Source organism: Festucalex cinctus, chromosome 8, assembly GCF_051991245.1.
Source record: "Festucalex cinctus isolate MCC-2025b chromosome 8, RoL_Fcin_1.0, whole genome shotgun sequence".
Lineage (NCBI taxonomy): Eukaryota > Metazoa > Chordata > Actinopteri > Syngnathiformes > Syngnathidae > Festucalex > Festucalex cinctus.
Window position 1 is genome coordinate 30,269,577 of NC_135418.1, and position 26,151 is coordinate 30,295,727.

At 39.2% G+C, this 26,151-nt stretch overlaps 2 protein-coding genes across 4 annotated transcripts in view; one reads left to right on the forward strand and one right to left on the reverse strand.

Moving 5' to 3' along the window:
- cenpp (centromere protein P) overlaps positions 1–26,151 on the forward strand; it is a 63,999-nt gene that overhangs the window by 22,045 nt on the left and 15,803 nt on the right. The window lies entirely within an intron of this gene.
- Positions 6,875–19,297, reverse strand: aspn (asporin (LRR class 1)). 3 transcript variants are annotated; one of them, XM_077530606.1, is made up of 7 exons: positions 19,190–19,297; positions 15,947–16,369; positions 13,403–13,616; positions 11,418–11,528; positions 11,240–11,333; positions 9,947–10,085; positions 6,875–9,028 (listed from the first exon to the last, which is right to left on the reverse strand). In XM_077530606.1, the coding sequence occupies exons 2-7, from the start codon at positions 16,364–16,366 to the stop codon at positions 8,831–8,833; spliced, it is 1,176 nt and encodes a 391-aa protein (XP_077386732.1). In that variant the 5' UTR covers positions 16,367–16,369; positions 19,190–19,297; the 3' UTR covers positions 6,875–8,830. The 3 variants fall into 3 exon arrangements, with proteins under 3 accessions (XP_077386732.1, XP_077386731.1, XP_077386730.1); XM_077530605.1 differs by lacking the exon at positions 19,190–19,297 and having other exon boundaries at positions 15,947–16,059; positions 16,126–16,528; XM_077530604.1 differs by lacking the exon at positions 19,190–19,297 and having other exon boundaries at positions 15,947–16,528.

Genomic DNA, 26,151 nt, shown 5'->3' on the forward strand with positions numbered 1-26,151 from the left:
TCGCGATCTATCGCCGAATCGATTTTTTTTAACACCCCTACTAATCAGTAAACCGATACATGTGCAACACTGTAATATTTGTATGAAAATGTATTTATTTATCTGAAACTTCAAGCTTATAACCGTGAGCCACTGTTTTGAACAAATGTCACATGACCAAACCTAGAAAACAGCTGAGCTGTGATTGGTTACCGGAGCCCTTGTGATGTCATTTTCAGTCGACAGCAAGTTGCAAAATGTCTTTTTAAAGGTTCCAATTGTATGTGAAAAATAATGAAAGTATCACATTAATTATAAGCTAAATATGAACTTTTTATTGCTATAATGGGATAAAAAGTCTGATCTTCTCTTCATGAAGCTCCTCAACTCACATAGTTCAATGGCACCAAGATCTCACAAGATGGTGCCAAAGCACTACTTTTTTTTCCTTCTTTTTTTTTTGCAGTATTGTACATTCGTCAGTCTTACCGATTCAACATGTCATCATCATTGCTCTGTTTTTTTTTTAAATGTAAACACGCACACACAGACCTCCAGCCAGACGGCGGCGGCGGCGGCCATGTTCTCCTCATCACAATTAGCGCCGGGAGGAATATTTGCGAGCGCGGTGTCTTCTTAAAACAAACTTAATGGCATTAACATGGCCACTTCCAAGAAGTCCACACGTGAGGAACTCGTTGCCGCTGACCACAAGCGGCAACGGCGGGCAACTGTCTGGAGGGGGAACGAGGCTTCGCCGCACGGGACACGCCGGATTTGAAAGAAGACATAACAACATATTTATACGGTATCAAATTGATGGCACGCGCGTGTCTTGGAACCGCATTCGCTTGAATTGAAATCAGCTGACGTGTCCGCTTGCGAGAACGTTTCACGTGCAGCTCGTCGTGATATTTCACATCTCATTTCGGCAACCAAATACATCACATAGGCTCTATTATTTAGAGTTCCCAAAAAAAAAAATATATATTTTTTTTTTTTGGTCACATTATTCGATAAATATGGATCATGAACTGCTGCAAATGATATTGGGGTTAAGTTGTTTGAAAGAAGATTCTATTCATCACAAATACATGATAAATGTTGTTACACTGTGTTTTTTGTGTATAATTTTGTAAAATTTACATTTACACGATAAATCGTGATACTTTGTCTCCCGGTGGCTTATCGAGATATTTGTAGTTAATATACAGCCGCTATAACTGCTCCATTTAGACCATTACTTATTGAGCAATTATTTGGCAGGCCTCTAGGGGGAGCTCCTCATAAGAGTGGCGTCGAAATGGACACAAGTCTTCAGGTGAAGAAGACTCATCAGAGCATTTTGACTGCTCTAAGACATTTATCCGCTCAGCAAGTGACTATGAAAAATGCGAATTTGTGAGTTCTCGCCAGCGCCACATCTGCTGTGAATCGAGCTGACAGCGGGAAACAGTCGTAAATGTTACAACCGAATGTACTTCCTGCTATGATTCACAAAAGGCAACAAGAAAACAAACATGTCAGTTGCCAACTCGGATGTTGAGAAAAAGAACGAGGCACCAAATCGAAAATGTACCGATTTCAGCGGGTGGGAACTCTCACCGGTTCTTTTTTTTCTTGAATGCTCTCGATACTATAATAATAAGCAGGTGACTGCGTATCCTCAGATGAACTATTTAGTGGATGCCAGAAAGATGGAGTACACAGCTGTGGAGCCTTCTTCTGCTGAACGCAGAAGAAGGTCTGCCCTCACTCAAAATGCTCGCTAATCTTATACTACCTTGGCCGCCCCCCCCCCAAGAGACGCCTTTCCCGTGTGAGAATGTGTGACCTGATGGTCTTAACTGGTTTCAACTGGATAAAATGTGTGCCAGATTGCAGATCCTGGGATGTAACGATATCCAAACATCACGATACCATATTATCATGATATGAAGGCCACAATACGATAATCATCACAATATTGTGGGGAGGTTGGTGATATAAAAAAAGTCACAATACTAAAAATAAAAATAAAAAACACTATTGTGGTTTATACAGTAATGAAAAATATATAAATATTATATATAAAAATATATAAATCTATGTATTGAGGCACTTACTCCACATATTGACAAGCATAAAAACCAGGCAGGGAGAAAGGCAGGAATGAGAATAACTTTATTTACTGGAACTAAATAAGGGACTGGATGGAACGTGGACAGACTTGAGTTGAACGTGGGGGAGAAATTGACCAGATTTTGAGAAACTTGACCCAATGGCAAACATTATTACAAAGCACTTTCAGCACGCCACACCAGGACAAGACAAGACAAGACAATATAATATAATACTCCATCGACGCGTGAACAAAACCCACTGACTAAATACAACACTAATGAGACACTCACACCTGGGAAACACAGCAGACTGAAGGCACTAATTAGGTCAACACACACTGAGAAGGGGAATGACACACAGGTGGACCTACTCAGACATAACGAGACAGGAGAAACACAAGAACTCCAGACAAAAACAACACACAACAAAACCCAACCCAAACAAAACTGAACCATGAGAGTCGGCCTTGAAAAAATCTTATTGGTCTAATCATAACTCTTGAGTGATAATCATGTTTTGAAATTGTCATATATATATTTTTTTTCCCAGGTTTTGATGACTGTCATTTAGACGCGTTATCTCAAAGTCAGTCATCCACGCTCGCTCGTCTTTGAGCGGTCCAGTTGGACGCGTTGGGGTTTGTCCGTGATGGTGCATTTCGAGTATTCGGCGGCTTGTGAAGTGATATTGATATTGATATTTTTTTGGGGGCAAAAGCGAAGGTCGCCCTCGGCCCTTCTAATGACTCCACCATTACGCCCCAAAAGCTTCTTCCAGGCTTACACTGTAATCAAATGGAATCGCAGGTTCAAATAACACGATTCCTCCACTTGGTCTGACTTTTGTTAGTTTTTTTTCCCAAGCACACCTTTCGATTCATCCAAGTCACATTCTGGATGGCTTCTGAAGTTTGAAAGAGCTTATAAGGGTTCGTTCTTTCGTGGATCTTTTCAGAAGAGCCACAAATCTGCGCTGGAATTTTTTTCTCTCTTTTTCTTTTCGGGCAAGGGATTATTCGAGTGCAGACTTTCCAAACGAGCTTTAGGAATTCAAAGCAAGTCTGCTCTTAATCAAGCGAGTATTATGCTCTGACCTAGGATGCCTTCATGGCGACTTCACCATTCCGTTAGACCGCTTTTGTTGACCAACAATTTTCCAGATTCTAAGGTCGTATCAGAATCAAGAATTTCGTCTTCCAGACTTTTTGTCTGAATTTTGCATTGATTGCATCATACTCTTTTTGAACCAGCAATTGTGGTTATTTCGTACTTTATATTTGTATAGTGATTAAAAACAGCGGCAGTAATGTACGGTGTTACCGGTTCGGAAAAAGCAAATGTCTTATTTTGATTCAACACAGAAGATAATCGGTCTTCTTTCATGACCGACTACAAATATCAGTGAACAATTACTGTTGATGTGCTGACAATTTTAAATGATAAAAAGGGCTCCAAACAATTACCCTATTCTTCAAATAGTTGTCGATGAATTTGATCATCGATTCCTTGTCGATTCATTTTGACAGCTCTACTTGTCCCACAGATAGGAAATCCGTTTGTGCTGAGAATTCCCAACTGGAGCGATAAAGCTGCCGCCCAAATGGCAATCCAAACAATTTCATTCTTTTTTCAAACATTTGAAAATCAGACAAAGCTGCCCACAGATAATCGGGCCGATTTTGTGACTCCCAAAGTCAGCTAAGGTCCGAAAACCACATCAGTCCTTTGTTTGGTAGCGACTCATCTTTCTTGCTGAGCTCTTCTGATTTTGTTGACCTCTTTTAAGTCGTTGACTTGCGAACATGTCCTTCGCTTTATCATGTTTGCGTGTGCGCCATCCACGTGTATTCATTTGTGTGAGTGTGTGAGACGTGGCAGGAGGTGGGTGTGGCCAAGCGGTAGATCTCTTCCATATGTTTCCTGCAGCTTCGCCTCTTACCTCCCTAAAAGACCACACGAGTCTTCATCTCGCTGTGGAATCGTTAACAAGCAGAAAACCGACGCACCTTTCTACCCCGATTCCACGTCGGCTCGCTTCCGAATTGGGGGGGGGGGGGGGTGGATTTCAAGTCCGGTCAGGGGTTGCGAGTTGAGCAATGAATGGATTTTTTGGTACTAGTTTCTGTTGGATTTACCAACTTTGTAGCAGTTTTCGTTCACTTTTTTGGGGCATTATTTGGTGGTTAGCATTCCAAGCACACACAAGGCTTGGACTCGCTTCTAAAACGTCAGAAAAGTTGTCCTCTCCTTCATTTGTTTTTCTCAAGAAATAAAAAAAAAAAAAACTATTAAAAACAAACAAAAAAAAGAAAAGAAAAAAAAAAGTCGGTTTGGAACATTCAAATTGCAAATGTGGACTTTAAGATTCGCTTGTAAAAGCGTCAGCACCAAAATCCTATTGTTGGTTTGATTTTGTTGGTTTCGAAACGCACGCTACTGACGCCTACTGTCCTAAAGTGGAACGGCAACAACCCAGTTCTGATGAAGGCAAGTTGATTTGGATCGCAAATATTTCATACACGAGGAAAGACAACACAGAAGCATCAACAAACGCGAGTTAACATTCAGAGGAAGAAGAGAAAATAAAAGGAGGTTACAAAAGTTACAAAAAAAAACAAACAGACATTGTCAATATTAAAACATTATTCAGCAAAATTTTAAAACATTTAGCGATGTTTAAAATAATAATAAAATAAGAATTAAAAAGAAGGAAAAAAGCCTCAAAGATGCTCTTTGGTATAGTCAACTTTATCATTTCTTTCATTGTTGAATTTCATTTACTAGCAAACAATTGAATGAAAACTGATCACTGTTTGTATAATCACCAATTAACCATCTTGGCTGTTGCAATCTATACCAAAGAGTTACCAAATCAACAATTAGCAGTTCTCCTCTTGTCCTCCATAGTGAAAAAGATCAAATGAAATGAAAAGTCTTCATCGCTTGAACATTTCTGAATCCCACAGGGCAGACGTTTTAGTGTGCACTGACATCTGCTGGTTGATTGAGCAACAAGGAAAGTCTTCATTTCCAGCTTTTTCTTTTTTTTTCAATTCATCCATGTCATCTCATACATAATCGGCTGTCGAAGGACATGAGGTCGGTCATCCCCAACATCTCATTTACTAGCTAACATTTCATTTAATTCTACTTCTAATGGATGGATGGATGCGATTTCAAAGGTGGCAACGTGGATTGAGTTAAACGTCAGTCGAGTCTTGACTAGTTGACTCTGACCAGCAGAGGGGGCACTACTTCAGGATTCGGCATTTTAATTCCATTCACTCTGTCGTCTACCAGATCAGGCAAAGTGGATCTTAAAGAAAGAAACGTCTCAGATTCCAAATCTGTTTTGGTTAGCAGCAGAATTGTAAGAATAAGTCTAGAAGTTCACTCTGTCAACAACAATATCGTCTGTGAACAAACAATCATCACGTAACACTTGAGACGCCATTTTGTTGATCTCTCGACAAACATTTTCAGCTTCAACCACAATACAAATGTGCTTCTTTGCTATGTTTTCTTTTTATCTACAGTAGCCTGTAAATGCAAGCATATATATATTACCATTTTTTTAATGCACCCATAAGTATGATTCCTAATGATTTTTTGTGACATGCATGAACAAAATAAAATAAATAAATAAAAAAAAAAAAACTTTTTCCACCAAACCAAATCAAAATTTACAACACTTTTTTTTTTTTCCTTTTTTTTTTTAATAACTGCAGTTTTATATGTTCTCTATCAATGGTTATTATAATTTTGGAATTTTCAATTTTAGTTAGTTTTGATTTCGTTTTGAGTTTTGTATTTTAAATGTAGTTTTAATTAGTTTTCAGTGCGGTTTTTATTAGTTTTAGTTATTTAATAAATGCTTAGTTTTTGTTTAGTTTTAGTTAGTTTTTATATTACTTTTATTCGTTTTGTTTTTTTTAATGTGTATTACTTGCACACAATGTTTAAAAAAAAAAAACCAGCATGGGAGCGACGTCATCTTTTGGTGCTTTCCTATTGGCTAATGCTCGATGACGTCACTTCTTGCAGCCATTTTGACTGAAGCAAACCCTTTCGCTCCTGGCTGTTTTACTGAATTTGTACTGATTTTTCGAGGTCCACAGACTGTTGTGTTATATTGCTATCAAAACATGGAAGCTACCAAAAGAAAGATTAGAGTTTTTCTTTCATCAGGAAAAAAAAGGACATTTTTATCTGTTTCCGTTTTGCAGCAATGAGCATTAGAATATAGCTAAGTTTCATCATGATTCACAAATCTGCTTAGAATTGTGGGGAAAAGAGCTCTTTGCAACATGGCCCTGATTGATCTCTTATACTCTGCTGCCACCTGCTGGCCATTTTTGTAATTATTACCAATGTGTCAATCATTGTCTTCAGTTCAGAGGCTGCAGCAAAGCTCTGGCATAAAATAAAAAAAACGTATAAATACGTGTTTGGGGGCATGGTAATATTTAAAATAGAACGTATTTATATGTTTTTGGGAGCAAATAAGGCTCATGCATTAAATTAATGATCAAAGACTAAAACAAAGGACATATTTTGCTGTCATTATAGTTAGTTTTGTAAACCTAAAATGTAGTTTCAGTTCGTTTTCGTTTTTTAAAAAGCATTTTTATTTGATTTGAATGAAATTGTTTTTTGAATTTTAGTGTGAGTTTGTTGTTTAGTTTTAATTCACTAAAAAAGCTTGTCTGTTTTTCCGGCCCGTTTGACGGCCGTGCGTGTGCGAACAACTCCAATGACAAGAGTGAAGAATTGTGGGGAGGTTTTATTTGAAAACAGACGCAAATAAATATAGCACCATTTAGAGGAGAGGACATAATGCAATACATGCCTTAAAAATTCTTGTGCAATGATCGCTTTAATGCAAAATCCATTGGAGTTCAACCTGGAGACTTTTTCTTTTTTTTTTCCACAATTTGTTCTTCCACAGCCCTGCTGAGGACACTTTTTGTTGTTTTTTTTTGCTTGTATGACAAGGGCAACATCTGTTAAAGTCCTCCACATGCGTATAAAACATTTCAGGACAAAAAAAAAAGCAAAAGTTTGTGCTTTGGAATGCCATATTGTTGCAGTGAATCTGGCCAATATCCCCCTGCAATGAGAACAGACATTTTCTGGAAGGAACGATTGTTCCCAACACAAGATTTCCACTTCACAACGCTGGCGTCCAATCACATTCGAGAGAAATCCAAAATGTACTCGGAAGAAAAAAACACCACATTCTGTTGACGACTGCTTACAGGGCGTATTTTTAATCGTATCAAGTAGGGATGTAACCATATCCAAACGTCGCGATACCATATGAAGCTCACGATACGATATTGTGGGGAGGTTGGCGATATTTAAAAAAGGTCACAATATTGTTTAAAAAAAAAAAAAAGCACAATATTGGGCTTTTGTACATAACAGCAATGTCATGTTATAGCGATAGACCGATCTGTTTTTTTTTTTACCGATTATGAGTAGTCAAGGAGGCCGATAACCGATATTTCAAGCCGATACTCATTTGCTGTAAAATAGAGAGAGAGATTGACAAATTTGTTTAAAAAATTAGAACAAGAATTGCAGAGCTTCCTGGGTCATTAGCATGTGGTGAGCTAAATAAAAAAAAAAAAAAAAAAAAAAAAAAAATTAACAAGCAAGTAAATAGATCCCCAAAGATGACTGCAAAAAAGTTTTCTGAAATTTCAACATAATTTCTTAATTTCCTTTTGTTAATAAAAAGTGTAGGGAGTTCCTATTTTTTATTTTTATTTTTTTAATAAAGTGGAAATTGAAATAGATCCATAAATGAAAAATTCCCAAATGCAAGCGAATGTGTCTAATTTGGGCTTTTTGTTAGGCTTAAAAAGAAAGTGCTTAAAAAATAAGTGCCTTTTATATGCAAATCATGTTTCATGTGAAAATATAGCAAAAAATTCAGAAAATTACATAGTCAATATGAGCAGTAAAAAAAAAAAAAAAAAAAAAAGCACAAGCACGACATTTGACTAACAATCAAAGTACATTTTGTAAACTGTCAAAGTACATCAACTCGTTGTTTTACTGGATTTTGACTGATATTGCAAGGCCCATACAATATTGTGTTCTATTGCTATAAAAACATGGAACAAAAAAGATTATTAAAGTCTCTTCTTTCATCAGGAAAAAAAAAGTATATTTCTGCCTTTTTCCGTTTTGCATCAATTATCATTGGAATATAGCCAAGTTTCATTATTATTTACAAATCTATTTCGATTTGTGAATAATTGAGGTTTTTTTTCCCCCAACATGGTTCTGGTTGATCTCTTATACTCTGCTGCCACCTGCTGGCAGTTTGTGTAATAACTACCATTTCTGCAACCGTTCTTTGCAGTTGAGAGGCTGCATCAAAGCAGTCTGTCTTCTCTGGCATAAAACAAAACATCAAAAACGTATAAATACGTCTTTGGGACACTTACATTTCAAATAGAACGTATTTATACGTTTTTGGGAGCGAATGAGTTAATGATCAATCAATTCATTGTCAAAAAGAGCAATAACTTCCAAACTAGATCTAATTCAAAGACTCGGTGGCCCAAAATGACCAAAAATGATATCTTTGACAAAAAAAAAAAAACAATGTTGATGATCCGTGTTATCGGGATAATTTGTCTCACTTTCAAATGGTGACGTGAAATTTTCACATGGGTTTTTGGATCAAGTCGGGGATCATTTCGGGCTCTCTGGTTTGACGGCCGCTCGGCCGTCCATCACTTGCGGAAGTTTCCCAGCTGAACGCCCCGTCGTCCGCCCACGCATCGGAAGGTGGCCGGGTGGATGTCCCAGTACTTGACGGGGTTCGCAAACAGGCTGATGCCGTTGTACAAGTTCTTTTTCTCGCTGAACCGGATGGGGCAGAAGTCGTTGACGCCCACGCTGGTGATTTTGTTGGCGTGGAGGAAAATCACCTGGACGGACAGACAGACAGACAGACAGAAATTTGGGGAAAATGTTTGCAATCGTTGAAGTGTCTGAGTGGGGGGAAAAAAAAAAAAAAAAGATGACGGCAGGTTTTTTGCAGCTTACAAACTGGAAAGTTCGACATCCTTTTTTGGCGCAAAGTGGCACAATAATATTTGTTCTTACAAGGAAAACTTTTTTTTTTTTTTTTTTTTTTTTTTTTTTTTTTTTTTTTTACAGTTGCTTGCTTTTTACATGGCTCAACAGCAAGACACTTTTAAGACCATGCAGGAGTTGGTCGTTGACAGGAAGAGCTTCTAAACGCAACCCCCCCCCCAAAAAAAAAAAAAAAGCAGGAGGCCTTCAAAGTGCTAAGTTGTGTTTGGCACTCCACCAAATTTGGTGGAAAATATTCATACAACCCCTCGTTGATTTGCTTCAGCGTGCATTCATTCCGGATAGCTTTTTTTTTTTTTATATGCAATATTTTCTTAAAATAAAATGTAATTTTTCATACATTTTATTTATTTATTATTTACATATTTTTGTTGTTTTTATGTATTTGTTTTTTGTATTGAATTTTTCAATTATATTTTTTTATTTTCACTTTCATGTGTTTATTGTACGATTTGGGCAGTTTTGGTCCAACATATTGGACTGAAAAATGAATGCCTTTAAAAAGTCATTTTTCAACTTGCTGTCGACTGCTGATGACATCATCACCTGTGCTGAGGAAGTAGGTAACGACCAATCATGGCTCAGTTGTTTTCTGGGTTTGGTCAGTAAACTGAGCCATGATTGGTCGTTGCCACGTGATGTCATCAGCAGTCGAAAAATGACTTTTTAATGGTATTCATTGTACATGAAAAATAATGAAGTTATCGGCGCGTGCGTGCGTGTGCGTGCGTGTGCGTGCGCCGGGTCACCTGGAGGTAGCGCAGGGAGCTGAGTCCCGCCGGGACCTTTTTGAGGCTGTTGTTGTCCAAGTGGATCTCACGGATGTTGGCCATCTTGGCCAGACTGCCGTTCTCCACAAAACGGATTTGGTTGAAGCTCAGGCTCAGCCTGCCCGCCGCGTCCACACACACACACAAAAAATAAAAAAATTAAAAATCACTCAACTTTTTGCATTTCCAGTCAATCTTAACAGTTTTTTTTTTTCTATCTCGCATTCAGCAAAGTGCTTTGCAGACATGTTTTCACAAATTTAAAATTTTAAGTCCTTAAATAAAGAAATACTAACATCATTACATAATGAAAATTTATATGTCAATAAAAGTCATAAATAAATAAAAAAAAATAAAAACTAATTAAAAAAATAAAAGTAATCAAAAATAAAACTTAAAAAATACATAAAAAAATTGTAAATAAAAAAATCCAGAAAATGCATCATTTAATTCATTAAAATGCCTGGAAATAGAACAATATAAATAAATACATAAATATGTCATTATTATTGCAGTTTTTATTAAATTGATATATTATAGGCTATTTATAAATTTTATATATAAATATATACATAATATTAATAAATTTCCCAGAGGGAGCCATCCCAAAGGGATCAATAAAGGCAAGTCTAAGTCTAATAAATATAAATCTAAAAATCTGAAATTGAAATTTCTATATATACAAATGAACAGTTTAATCATTTGAATAGGTCATGAAATAAATTATTGAATTTCAAGATATTATGCTATTAATAAATATAAAAAAATCTGAGATTGAAATTTCCATTTAAAAAATAGTTTACTAATTTGAACAGGTCATGAAATAAATGATTATTGAATTTCAACATATTATTATACGTAACGGTAACATAATATAATGCAATATTTAGCATATGCAAGACAATACAGTATATTATGCAGTTCAATGAATTCCATACAAATATTTGCATGTATTTCATGGGCAGTATATGTCATGATGTTTGGCAACAATGATGTCATTGTGGCTGAAGCTTTCTCATTTCTTTCTCAATTCTTTCTTTCTTTTCATTTTACAGCTGAAAACGTTTTGGGGAAAAATGTTTGCCTGTCGAGTTAATAAAAGGTTTATGAAGCCAACAATCTGGATTGGATTATCTCTATTTACATACTTCCTATGGAGGCAATTTGTTGAAGTTGGAGGCCAACCGTGAGCGTTTATATTTTGTCTTGAATTTGGTTGAAAGCGCGAGCCGGCGTATTGATTGAATTCTTTTGGAGTAAAACTGAGTTGACCTCTGCAGATTTTTATATCTGATGAAGTCTTCCACTTCCACCTTGAAGATCTTGTTGTACTCCAGGTTGAGCTCGGTGATGGAGGAGGGCAGGTCTGACGGGGAAACCACAACATAGCGAGGGAATCGTAAGTGGCGCCTTTATTCGTTTCATTTATTGTGGGCGGGGCCTCCGTCACCTTTGGGCACGGCCGTCAACTTGCTCTCGGACATCCCCACGTAGAGCGTGGCCAGGCCGTTGAAGGCTCCCAACTCGATGCCGCCGTTGGCCAGCGGGTTGGCGCCCAGTTCTGTTTGAGCGCAAGGTCACAAGTCAGTCAAAACAAAACAAACCAAATCGCCAGGTGCCTTTCGATACGTCCTCATTGGTCAACAAGTCAAGTCATAAAATCAAGCCAGTCCAGTCGAGTCACCTGATGACTTGAGTTGAGAGAATCATAAATCATGTCGGGCTGGGCCATTCATCGTTTTGCAATTTACTTGAACGCATCCGCTGGCAGCCATTTTGACAGAAGCATTTCCGGCCGGCTCGTTTACTGGATTTGGACTTCAATTTGCAAGGAACACACAATATTGTCTTCTGTTGCTATAAAGTTAAACTAGTTGTCGCGTTATTATTTCGTTTGATACGGTGAACGTTCGTCTTATCATCAAGTGGAAAACAAATCTTGTTGCCATTTGATCAAGGACATCATCCGTATGCTAATAATCATGATGAGCATTTTTTTTTGGTCTTTCTGAGCGCTCGGCATGATCGCATACTGGTTGGTGGCTTGCCAGCTTTGTGCGCACGACACCAAAAAAAAAAAAAAAAAAAAATCGCAAAGCGCATCTGCTTTTGATGCTTCAACACACGTCTGTTAAAATACCACTCATCATTTTATGCTTACGCGTTTCAATTTATCATCTCAGCTGAAAACAAACCATCCTTTGGAAAAACGCTTTGCATTGAATTACGATCTGAGGCTTTTTTTTCCCGCCTATTTGACCGTGCCAGACTCCTCGTACGAACGGCACAGACACTCAATCTGACGACTCGGATGAGCCGGAAATTTCTTCTGCAGTATGTCAGAGCTGCAACAAGTATTTGCTTGACTGTTTGAAAGGTATCGGTGCAGACTGGTGGGATGAAGTCGGTCTGCAGGTTTCCTGCTTTGTGTAAAGAACGACAATTGCGCCTTTTGATTGTGGGTCCATAACAAGGTTACCTTAGTTCACAAAAACTAACGACAACAAAAAAAAAAAAAAAAAAAAAAACTAAAAATATAAAAAAATAAAATAAACAAAAATGCTTCTAAAAAACCCCCCGAAAACTAACTAAAACTACTTTTTTATGTTTTTAAAACGAAACTAGAATTGTAGTAAAAAAATATCCTTCGTTTTAGTCTTTTGTAATTAATTTCATGCGGGCAAGGTTATTTTATTTAAAAAAAAAAATTTCAAAAAAATAATTTAGTTAATAATAAAAACAAAATTATGAAATAAATATAAAAAAATAAAAATAAATAACAAAAATGCTTCTAAAAAAAAAACTATAACTACATTTTATGTTTACAAAATTAAACAATAACTGTAGCAAAAATGTCATCTAGCAGCAGCCAATAGAAAAACACCAAAAGATGATCTTGCTCCCATGCTGTTTTTTTTTTAAAAATATTGCACACAAGTAATACACATTTGTAAAAAAAATAAAATAAAACTAATGCTGAAACTAACAAAAACTAAGCATTTATCAAATAACTAAAACTATTAAAGACCCTGAAAACTAATTTAAACTAATTAAAAAAAAACTTCAAAACGAAATAAAAACGAGAACATTCCAAACTATAATAATCCTGCTTTGGGATGATTTGAAATGTGATTTTTAAGCAGATTTATTTTGATATTAACCGGAATAAGGACGTTTGAAAGTGTGTCATAGGGAAGCGACGTCATCTAGCAGCAGCCAATAGAAAAGCACCAAAAGATGATGTCACTCCCATGCTGTTTTTTTTAAATATTGCGCACAAGTAATACACATTTTAAAAAAACTAATACTAAAACTAAGCATTTATTAACTGACTAAAACTGATTAAAAAAAAAAATGAACAGAACCACGCTGCAAACTAATTACATTTCCAAAACCAAAGCTCAAAACTTGACTCAAATAAGAAATTGTGGGTACCGAGCACGTGGAGCTTCTTGAGGCCTTTGAACGCATCCCTCTGGATCTTGTTGATTTTGTTCTCGTGGAAGCGCAGCTCGATGACGTTGGGCGGCAGATTGGCCGGGATCTCCGTCAGGAAGTTGTAGGAAAGGTAGAGCAGGCGCAGGCGGTTCATGTTCCGGAAGGCCCGCGGGTGGATCTTGGAGATGCGGTTGTTGATCAGGAACAGGCCCTGGGGGGGAACAAAAAACGCATTCCGTCCATCGATCAAAAAAAAAAAAAAAAAAAAAGGAATCGGACAACGGATGCGGGACTCGACAGCGCGGACCCTTTTTTTAAGACACTCGGCATGCCAAGACGTTTTTATCTGGAGCCAAAACATTTTTCTCGGTTTCTGTGGAGTCAGTTTTATCATTTCAGTTTTGTGGTGTTTCAGTCGGAACACTAGGGGGCACTGTGTAAAAGGAGTCTACAGTAAATAAGAGATGAAGAAGAATGTCGACAGCTGTAGGGCGGCCGATTATTGGCCTTCAAATATTGGCCAAGACAATTATTTTCCCCTTGTAACGTTATCGAAGGAAACCGAAGTTTCCGACGCTGTGAAAATACCCCAAATGCACCATTTTGCTTGCATAGCATTAGCAACTAGCAAGTGTGTAGCGTTATGTTATTCTCTTGTCCTTTGAAGTTGTTTAATGACACAGCAGTTGGAGTTGACTGTAAAAACTAAATACGCAACATTAAGAATTATATCCACTCTATATTTTAAATAGAAAACGTGCTTTGTTTTTAAAACATCGCTAGCCTAGCGCTAAAAGGAAGTTAGAAAATGCGAACAGGAAGTTAGCATTAGGGGTGGGAACCTGTGGGTACCTCGCCATACGATATGCAATACAATGCTCACAATAACGATTATTTCATGATATGACGATACCATGATTATCGATATATTGCTCGGGTAATAAATCCACGATAATCTACGATAAAATTATCATAAAATAATAACAAAATAATAAATAATAATAATATAAATAAAATAATCAATAAACAAATAAAAAATAAATAAATAATAAGAATAAAAAATAATATAAATACATAATTTATATATACATATATATATATATATATATATATGTCTGCCAATAATCAGCCTCAAAAAATGCATATCGATCGGGCCGTACTCTGCTGACATGTAAAACGTAATTTGCCATCAATGAAGTTCTGCTTGTCCACTTTTGTCTGGTTTTGATCCAATTTGTGTTGAAAGCATTTCGTCTGCCACGCGTCTCGTTCTCTCCAACTGGGAATTTTTCCGGATCGCTTTTGTTTCTCGTATGATGACATCCTTGATTGCTCGCCACCGGGATGACTTGATTGAGATGAACTTTGCAAAAACACGACCCGTCCAAATCGGTCTTGTCGGACGCGTATCCGTCCGTATTTCGGCATTTGAAACCGCTCCGATTTTGCGTCCAATTCCAATGAAAACATACACACAAAAAAAGGAGGGGGAAACGGTAATTGTGTCTGGACCCCGCGGTTTGTTTTTCTGAGCCGGATAATGAGTGGAACTACTAATTACTCGAGTCACTCCGTAAACAAAACACGTGTGCACCGATAGCATCGGCGTGACTCAAAAGCTGAAATATTACCAGGTGTTTTCCCACACCAGATGTGACTCATTCCGGTTCGCTACCGACAGATCCGTCCCCACTTTTTCAGATGAGTTTGTGGTTTTCCTGATATTTACCCCCCCCCCCGACGTGTTTCTATGGAAAAACCATTTGAGCGCTTTGTCCTCACTTGTCGGACGACCGTGTCTGACCACTCGCGTTTATTTCCAATCAATACGCAAACTGTTTTCCACAAATGACGTTTGAGTATTTCTTCGGCTACAGTGTCCCTCATTTATGACGGGTGTTACGTTCCGAAAACTACCCGCGATACTGGAAATTCGTCTTAATTTAAAAACAAAAACAAAAATACAATAAAATAAAATATATTTTTTTTAAATGTTTTTTTTTATATCGTTTTTATTTAATTACAAATGCTTTTTCATTCATCATATGTTCATTTTTTTCTGTTAAAAGTATGTTTTGTTTTTTTTTTATTATTTTTTTTGTTTTTTTTTCTTATTATAGTATACAGGACTTCATTTTCATTTATTATATATTTTTTTCATTTTGGTATGATTTTTAGTTTATTATGAATGCTTCTTCAATCATCATTTGTTTTTTGTTTTTTTGTCTTTTTTTTCATAAAATGTACATGTTTTTAATTTAGTTATACAGCACAGTATATTTTTAGAATTTTTTATTTGTATTTTTTTTTCCCCACAAATTGCTATTATTGGTCTGTTGCTGTGTTCCCTCGTTTATCGCGGGTGTTCCGTTCCAAGAATTACCCGCGATAATAGAAATCCGTATTAATTTTTTTTAAAAATTTTTAGAGAGAGGAAAAAAAAAAAAAAGAAATCTGCGTTAATTCAAAAAAAAACAAACAACAAAAAACCCCCATCATTTTTGTTTGTCATCCTGCCCGGTCGATGCGTGTCGCTCTCACATAAAGCTTGTCCAGTCCTTTGAAGTCGTCTTCCTTGATCTGTGTGATGTCGTTATTTTGGAGGTCCACCATCAAGATGTCACTTGGAATCTTGGCCGGCACGCTGATCAGACCTGTCGGGTCGAGTTCACTGGTTGAGGCTTCGCTTAGCTCCTCCCGCATTTGCTCTCGCAACCCACCTTGATCGGAGCACTGCACCACTCTGGGCGAGCAATGGCAACCCGTCGGACAGCTGTCGTACGGATCGTCGTAGTTGTTGTTGTGATCGTCGTCGTCGTCGTCCCCGACGTCGGCCATCATGACGTCGTAGTTCCTCATGACGTCCATCACGTCGACGTGCTGGTAGTAATGGCTGCTGCCCAGCGTCAGCAGACAGAGCAGGAGGACCACCCTCATGGTGCGTGCCGCCAAACCGACCATTAGCTGAGGCGGAAGGAAACAACGTGACGAATGAGTCTGTTTGCTTGTGAACGGGTGCAGCCACAAGTGCAAAATAAAGCAACGGAAAGCGGTTCCGGTGTTTATTGACTCTGAAATTTGAGCTGCATTTTTGGATTCGTCATGCAATCCAAAATGCATTTGTTTGCTTCAAAGCTCATTTGTGTGCTTCTTACCATGGCAACAACCCAAAATAAACGATGTCATCCTGAAAGCTGCCTCTTCAAATGTTTTCGGCCCACAAATGCAACCCCGTGCGAGTTACATACTGCTTGAATCGGTCGTTTGACAACGACATCAATGCACAACAAAACAAGTTAGCCATTCCTCAAATCCGCAGCTCAAAGGTCCATCGGATACAAGCTGCATACAATTGATTTAACAACAGCACAAAATACAGCACGTCTCAAGCCTCGTCTACTTTACATCTGACATTCATTTGGTTGCAACCAGGGATGCAACCAAATGAAAAAGTTTGGCCCAAACCGAAAAGCAAAAGTAAGGAAAGGCTTTGAAACCGAAACGGCGAAAGTGATTATTAATACCTTACATAATCATCCTTGACCTCGTTAGTCAATGATTGGACCATCCATCCATCATCTACCGCTTATCCGAGGTCGGATCGCTGGGGCAGCAGCTTTAGGAGGGAAACCCAGACTTCCCTCTCCCCAGCCACTTCAACCAGCTCCTCCGGCGGGATCCCAAACGTCTCTCCAGCGTGGCCTGGGTCGTCCCCGGGGCCTCCCGCCGGTGGGACATGCCCGGAACGCCTCCCCAGGGAGGCGTCCAGGACTCTGCTGGTTCCTCTCAACGCAGAGGAGCAGCGGCTCCAATCCGAGTTTCTCACCCTCTCTCGAAGGGAGAGCCCGAACACCCTGCGGAGGAAACTCATTTCGGCCACTTGTATCCGGGACCTCGTTCTTTGGGTCACGACCCACAGCTGGTGACCGTAGGTGAGGGTCGGAACGTACGTAGATCAAACGGTAAATCGAGAGCTTCGCCTTTCGACTCAGCTCCATCTTCACCACAACGGACCGATACAGAGTCCGCATCGCGGCGGACGCTGCACCGATCCGCCTGTCGATCTCCCGCTCCAGTCCGCCCTCACTCGTGAACTAGACCCCAAGAGACTTGAACTTGGTCCCATCCCCGACCCGGAGACGGCACTCCACCCTTTTCCGGCTGAGGACCATGCTCTCGGATTTGGAGGTTCTGATTTTCGTGCAAACCGCGGTTGGACAAACAAATGGAACATACCCCCCCGCTTTTGTTAACCTTGGCAGAGGACTGTTATTTGGTTTATGACGAGTAATTAGCAGCTCTCGCCGTCTCTACGATGTTTAGTTTGAATATGACACTTCCAAGTCATATATGAAAAAAAAAGTCCAAAGCGATGCTTTGCAGTCGGGACCGCATCATCCGAGCAGGCGAACGTTGTCATTGTTTCCGTGCTCGTTGAAGGACTCCACTTGGAAACGAGCGGTCCCGGGCCAAGACAAATGTTTTGCCGTGCTCTTACCTATTGGCCACGGGGGAGATTTATGCCACTCCCCCCGCCGATTAAACACTCGCGCCGCCTGCCGAGGGGGCCGATAATGTCTGCCGGCCGCGCCTGCATGTGCTAATCTTGATGGATTCTCCGCCCGGCTGCCGACTGTCGAGTCTGGCCACAAATATGCGCTGCCGCTACTGCGGCAGGAAAAGGCCCCGACCCGCCGATATCCTGCTGCCGGGTCTGCACATCGTGTTCTGTAGGGTCCTTGCAGACAAGCGTCCCTCAGACAATTTATGGAAAGTTCAGAGGGAAATCTGAAGAACGAGAATCCAGAAACTGACCAAAAACAAAAAAAAAAAGCAGCCTCCAATGCAGCCTGTCGTCGCTTTCACGAGGCTCCAAAAAGGACAAATCAATAAAAACCTTCGACCACTACTTGGAATTTCAAAATCTCGGAAATTGTTGGACAATTCCATTAAAAAATGCAGTTCCAAAGGAGAAGATGCGACCAGCAAAGTTCTGAAGGAAATTTTGGACTAAAAGGACAACAAGAGTCCAGAATGTCATCAAAACAGTCTGTTTTAGTTTGCATTTTCTTTGACTACTTTATGTTTGCTGTATACTCTTTCACCACCAGGTTCCAAAAAAGAACCAATCAATAAAATCCTTTCACCGCTCCATAAACTCCTTCCAACATTGAACATCTTGGAAATGGTGTTAGAAATCCAAAAAAAATCTGATCCAAAATGAGAATACGGTTGAATAGAATCGATCGATACTTTGAGAAACCAACTTCCACAAGAATTAGAAGCGATGAGCTCGAATTTCCTGATTTAAGTTGATGGCGATTTCATCTTGTCTAGTGTTCTGTACTGTAGACATGTTTTTGTTGTTGTTTTTTTTGAACAAAAGAGCAAACCAAGAGAAGAAATGACATTACAAGTTGACTTTTAAGTGCGTAAACCGTTTGGGTCTGTGACATCGTTAAACACTTCAACTTCCAACCTGAAAATGTGTCCGGCTTCAGTCGCCTCTTTGATGTGTTCTGACTTGGAACGCTTGAACACAACCACAACCACCACCCAATTACTGTCATCGCTCATTATGTCCTTGTTGCGTCTACAAAATGAGCTCAAAACGTATGGATCTTGTCTTGGTTTGGTCTGTCGAAACTTCTTTCACGGCAACCACAAACTGCAAGCTCGGCAATATTGTTGTTACATCCAGTTAGTTTGCATGCAAAACTTGACTAGTTTTCAGTCTACGACTTGAAAGGAAATGTAGTATAAACCACATTTAACACGTCCTACCTTATCCGTCAGAGGCTTTTTTTTGTCCTCGTTTAAAACCCAGGCAGCAAACCCAGCAGCACTTTCAGCTCCACGCAAGTGAGGGATGCAACCAAAGTCAGCGCAGGGAACAGCATCCTAACCGCCCCCCCCCGGCCCCCCGCCCCCCCTTGTCTCAGCAGCAGGAACGAGGAGGGTAAAAAAACAAAAAAAGAGAACACCCCCACTGCTGCGAGCTGCGGCGTTTTCTGTCATCGCAGCATCTGTGAATGTGAGCTGCTCTTTTTGAAGCCTCGCCAGGCGAGTTAGCGCGCTGAGCTAAAAGGCGCTCGGTGGCGCTCCTGCTTTTGTCAACAAAAAAACCTCCCGTGGGTGCCGTTCCTGCAATCCCTCAAACACACTTAGGAACCATTTGTTTTGTTTGGGCTTGTTTAGATAAACAAAAGAAACGTTGCTAATGAGTTGCAATGAAATTGAGTGCGCCTTGTTTGCCTTTATTGGCCCAACAAAATAAGCTTGAACAACAGCAATTAGTAACTCGAGCTGTCAAACGATTACATTTTGAATTCAGATTCATCACATTTTCACATTTTCATTCATCGCTTTTTTTTCGTCAACATTTTGTTGCCTGCCAAATTTAAAGACCAGCTGTTATGTGTTATCTTTTTTGATATTTAAAGTTAAGAGGACATATTCCAACATTTTTATCTACTCATCCTCCCCTTTTTCTAATCAGTTAATTACTCACCTAATTCAAAATGGGGGAAAAAAATGACCCCAATAATTTGACACAAACAAATATTGTGAATGTCCGTCGATGAAGTTTCCCGTCAATCGTCAACAAAATGGCCGTCCGTCATTGACGGAATACTGACGGACTGCTAATACCGCGACGGATATCTTATTTACGCGGATGTGAATGCGAGCAGCAGCAAGAAGAGTCGGAAGCAATTTGTGTTTATCAACACAAATGATCAGAAGTTTTGCATTGTTGACGGTATGCAGGAAAGCAAGCGCACGCACGTTACATACGCCATACGTGCGTTTTTTGTTTTTTTTAACGCTTTAAAGGTGGTCCAAAAGCAGAGTCGGGTCGTCTTTGGTGTGAGCCTCACGTGCGCCTCGTTTCCTTTTTCCATTCCCCTGATTGTGCGCCTCTCTTTTTCTTTTTTTTTTTTTCCTTTTTTTCCAACCCCCCTTCCTTCCCCCGAGGCACGGCCTCGCTCGAGGCATCGCTAGACGGAGCAAATGTGCCCTCGGTTTGGCACTCGCCAGAAGAAGAAGCCAAAAGAGAAGAAGCTCTGCTTTCCACGTCGCTTTCTTCTCGCTGGGGGGCCGACTGGGCGGTTTCGCTCATATTTTCCGAGTCTTTCTGAGATCATCTCAGGAGAAACTCTTCAGATCCACTTACCCGTTTCCGTGAAACTTCCACTTTTGCTCGAAATTTGAGCAAAAGCGTGTGGCAGCGAGCGACTCGCATTTCAAAACGGTTTCCAGCCAATCGGATTGCACATATTAATAACAAACAACGGATTGGCCGATAATCAATATCGAGTTGCCAGACAATTCCTCGAAATAGACGGATATGGGGGGGGCGGGGCTTTCAGGGCCACTAACAAAGACACGCTGATGATAACCGATATTTGGAGCCGATATTCATTTTCACTAATAGGGAAAATATTGGCATAAAAAAAAATACAAACTGCAGCTCTTATTATTGTTCTTATTTTTATTTTTAAGCAGTTTATTGAACAATAATTAGGGTTCAAATAATAGTGGCATTGAAAACAAATCTCAAAGACACTGATAACTGATATTTGGATCCGATATTGATTTTCACTAATAGGGGAAATATTGGCATAAAAAAAAACACAAACTGCAGCTCTTATTATTATTATTTTATTTTATTTATTTTTAAGCATATGTTTATTGAACAATGTTTAGGGTTCATAAAATAATGGCAATAAAAAAAAGTTAAATAAAAACTGAAGTAAATAGCTCCCTATGGTTTGTTACAGTAATTATTTTTTTTCTTTATTTGAAAATATCGGAAGTATTAAAATTCGACTTCTCTTCGTTTTAATTTCAAACAAAGACAGAAGGTCAGAAGCATCCATGAAAATTTCAATATTTACTTCCCTGATTTTTTTTTTTTTTTCCTTGAACATCTTTTTAACTCATTCGCTGCCATTGACGACTATAGACGTCAAAGATCGTTTTAATTGGATTGGCAGTGAATGCGTTCAATGGATCTGTTATCGAACGCATAATCTGTCAAAATGGCCGATATTTGTCAAAATGCTGAATATTGGCGCCGATAATCGGGCCAGCTGATAATCGGCCTATCCGTATCAATTACTGCCATGGCACTTATTGACTGGCTGCCACTCAGGGCTCTATTTTTGCAGACATCTTGATTTTCTTTTCCCCGTCTCTGGCACACATTTGGTGACTCGTCCAAGCCGGTCTAAGTCGAGGCGCAGGTGGCGTAACGCAATTCTGTTGGATTCCGATTCCCGTTGTGTGTTTGCTGTCGTTCCCTCGAGTCACTTGATGATGAACATCATGTAACGCTTCACAAGTCAGACTTTTCTGCAGCTGGCGTGGAGACGTCGGTTCACGCTCAACGCCAACGAGGCCGCCGAGGTGTGTCGTATACCTGGAAAGGATCTGGGCTGTAGGAAAAGTCAGCATCTGGAATTGTGAAGCTTGAATCCAAGACGCTGGCTCACGTCGTCACGTAATCTCTTTGACAGACTTTTCGCATGGGCGCAGCAACAGCGACACGTGGGTGGGTGGGAGGAGCATCACGTTGCTACAAGGCTGGGGGGGTTTTTTTTTTTGTTATCTTTTTTTACAGGCAATTCAAAAAGCCTTTGACACTTGATCTTGAGGTGACATCATGCCAGGATTTTGGATTTTTTACAGTGTGCTTTTGATTTTTTTGTTTTGTTTTTTGTTTTGGTTGTTGTGTGACCGTATCTCTCGAACCCGACGTCCGACCGGGGATATACGGGCATCGGTGGAATCGTCTCGACGAGACCTTTCCAACGGTGTCTGTCCCGTCACTGCACGACATTGAGATGGAAAAAATATGTACTGTGCTGTAGAACAACTACATTAAAAAAACAAAACAAAACAAAACATACTTTAATGGGGATAAAATGACTGTAAATGGAAAAAAAATGATGAATGAAAAAGCATTCATAATAAAGTAAAAATCATACCAAAATGAAAAAACATAAATATATATATATATATATATATATATATATATATATATATATATAATTTTTCTTGCTAGAGTCATGAAGTTCAGAAGTTGGGAGAACCAGAGGAAAGATCAAAGGAAGAACTGTTTGCGAGTGTTTCTTTTTTGTTTTCTCAACCTGATGAGATCGTTTCCAATTACTTGACAGCAAGAGAGTCACAACGGGCGCAAAGTATGTCTTCATAAATTAAATATCGTAAAAGTCCATTGAAAGAGTCGCATATGAATCACTTTGTGAATATGGAATAGTTTTTTTATATCGTGAGTGTCTAAACGAGTGTTGATTTTGATCTGTTTTCGGCGACGCAACAAGCAGCACGTGCGATGTCTGACGGGACGGGACGGACCACGTGTGAGTGAGGCAGACGTTAGCGTTAGCGTTGGCGTTAGCGTTGGCGTTAGCGTTGGCGTGCGGTTTGGTTTGGTGGCAGTGACAATTTGCTGGCAAAACTCCTGTCAAGATTTGCAGGGCAAATGAGCAAATGAGAGGACAGACCAGGAAGTTGGCATCAGCCCAAAGTCCGCGTCTAGCAATTAAGGTCGCGACACCAAATCCATACGCGTGCGTGCGCGCGTGCGTGCGTGCGCGCGTGCGCGCGCGCGTGCGTGTCTGCACGGGCGAACACACGACAACACACGACACAAGACAAACGCAAACATTTACTTTTTAATTCTTATTTTTTGTTTGTTTATTTTGCCTCCCGTAGGAAACGTTGCAGTGTGAAGTGTCTTTATCAGCATTCACATACAATTTGTGCAGAAATTGCATGTGAATGCTGAAATGGTTTGGAATGATTTTGTATCAAATATTTTGTAGTTGCAATGTAAATGGTAAAAAAAAAAAAAAACTGTTGAAGGCAGCGAGTATAATAAAGAATTTCTGGAAGTGAGAATTTTAAAGTGAATAAATTGTTGATATTTTTTATCTTTACAGGTTTTGGCAAAAGTTTTTACATTATAAGACATATTTATTATTTGTGCAACGGAAAATGCAAACTCCATTTTATAAATCAGAAATCTGATTTTTGTTAATTTAATTAAATTGTGAATTAGATTTTTTTTTGGGGGGGGGGGGAATATTCAAATAGGAAATCTGATCAATGTGGAAAAATTCAATTAAAAAATGGAAAGAAAATATTTAGAATTGTCTCTTTTTTTTAATAAATTGTGAATTTGATTTGTTGTGGTAAAAAAAAATAATATTCAAATGGAAATCTGATCAATGTAAAAAAAAAAAATCGATTAAAACACGGAAATCTAATTTATGTGTAAGAAAATATTTAAAATTGGTTCATAATTTTTTTTTTTAATTAAATTGTGAATTAGATTTTTGTGGTAAAAAAAATATTCAAATAGGAATGCTGATCAGTGTGAAAAAAATTATTAAAAATGGAAATCTGATTTATGCTTAAGAAAATATTTAGAATTGGTTCATATTTTTTTGTTTTTTAATGAAAATGGGAATTCTGAAAACTCAATTAAAATGGCAAATCTGCGTGGGGGGAAAAAATGGCATAATTTTTTGTGTATGTTTCCAAGTCCTGCTCTTTAATCTGAAATCATGTCAAATTTGCTGACACGTCATAATTTTCATTGCAACTTTTTGACTTTCTGCTGCGTCCGTTGCTTCAATTTGGAAGAATTTTGACATTCTTTATATATTTCCGGAAACAGTTATGATTGGAACCGGATTGTTTGTTTTTTTTGTTTTTCACTTTGACACACATTTTCAGTCCCTGAGCATAAAAAAAAAAGTAATTGTCTGAAGTGGTTTATGCACGTGCGTTTCTTCTTTATATTGAGATCGACGGCTGGTTGTCACGTAACGATGATGACGATGATGATGATGATGATGATGAAGTGTTTAAACGCTGGCGGCGGTTTGCCCTTCGCTTATGTTCCAAGGTTAAACGGATGCAATTTTCCCAAACATGATCTAATGCGAGCCTGATGTGACGCTGGCAAATCGCATCTTCCTTTTCGTATCTTCCCACTCGAGCGGCGTCGAGAGCGGCGGCAGCGGCGGCGCTTTATCTGCTGGCAGGCGTGCGTGCGAGCTTTGCTTGTTTTATTGCAAGTCAGGAAAACGTTTCCACATGTCAAGAAGCGTCTTTGTCACGTACATGATGGACGACGGTTTGTTTTGGTTTATCTTCTTGTAAAAAATGGAAGCATTCCTTTACATATTTTTACCACGACAAACCTGCTGTCATTTCAATCTTTCATGAGGCCAAAAAAAAAAAAAGTTTGATTCTATTTTTTGGACTGTCCCATTACTTTTGCTCCCTTCCAAACTGTGAGAATTTCGTCGACGAAAAAATTGCATCATTTTCGTCACAAGTTTTATTTAGGTGAAAACTAAGTGATATTATTGTCAGTTCAACATGTTTCATTGAAACAAATCATCAAGACGCCGTTGTATGAAATGTGTTAGCCACATAATTGTTGACCTCCTTGTTTTTGTTGAATGAAATCTCCGACTCCACCTCTGCCTGCACGTGGATCTTCAACCCTCCAAACTGTAACAAAAACGAAATGAAAATGTGACCATTTGGATGCCAGTGGCCTCAAATGAAAGCTGAATGTTTGCAAGTTAAAGTTTGTCCGTTGTGGTGACGTTTGCAGCCCAAAAAGATGACAATGTCACAATATTTATGGACTTGTCTGAAAATGTGAAAGGGGACATAATCCATACGCACGCAACCTTTTCGATGACAAGCGAAGCTAGCGAAGCGGTCGACAGCCACGTGTGAATCTCCTCTCGCGTTTGGGAAATGAATCGGCTCTCACGTGCGATCGATTAGAAAGGTGACGTCGTCGTTTGCCGGTCACCAAGTTGGTCTCGGCTCTTTTTTGCCGCATGACGACGTTCATTCTTATCATTCTCCTGGTTTGCCGCAGCGCCGGCTATTTGCAACGTGAGAACGGAGCGGGAGGAGGCCCCCGCCGTCCCGCTTGGAGTCGGCGAGTCTCTCGCAGACACTCACACTTTCCAAGTCCGGCGAGAAGTGGGGGGGAAAAAAAAAAAAAAAAAAAACTCGTCTGGCCTCCCTGGCTCGTGTGGAGTGAGGAAGCGTTTACAAAGTTTTGCCAGGACGCAAAGTTTGAACGTCGCCAGGGAAACCCGACAATGGGACGAGCTCCTCCTCCATTTTGTCCTCAATGTCAACATTATTCTGATCGTGACACAATTGACATCGAAACAGGAGATCAGAATGCTCAATGTTCAAGCTAATGTTTACGCTAATGCTGTCAAGTTCGAGTTGTTAAGCTAGTGCTATCGAGTTTCCAGCTAATGTTCAATGTTTAAGCTAATGCTACCGAATTCGAGTTAAGCTAATGCTATCGAGTTTCAAGCTAATGTTCATGCTAATGCTATCGAGTTCTCAAGCTAATGCTCAATGTTCAAGCTAATGCTATCAAATTCGAGTTAAGCTAATGCTATTGAGTTTCAAGCTAATGTTCAAGCTAATGTCAAGCTAATGCTCAATGTTCAAGCTAATGTTCAAGCTAATGCTATCGAGTTTGAGTTAAGCTAATGCTATCAAGTTTCAAGCTAATGTTCAAGCTAATGCTATCAAGTTCTCAAGCTAATGTTCAAGCTAATGCTATCAAGTTCTCAAGCTAATGCTCAATGTTCAAGCTAATGCTACCGAATTCGAGTTAAGCTAATGCTATAGAGTTTCAAGCTAATGTTCATGCTAATGCTATC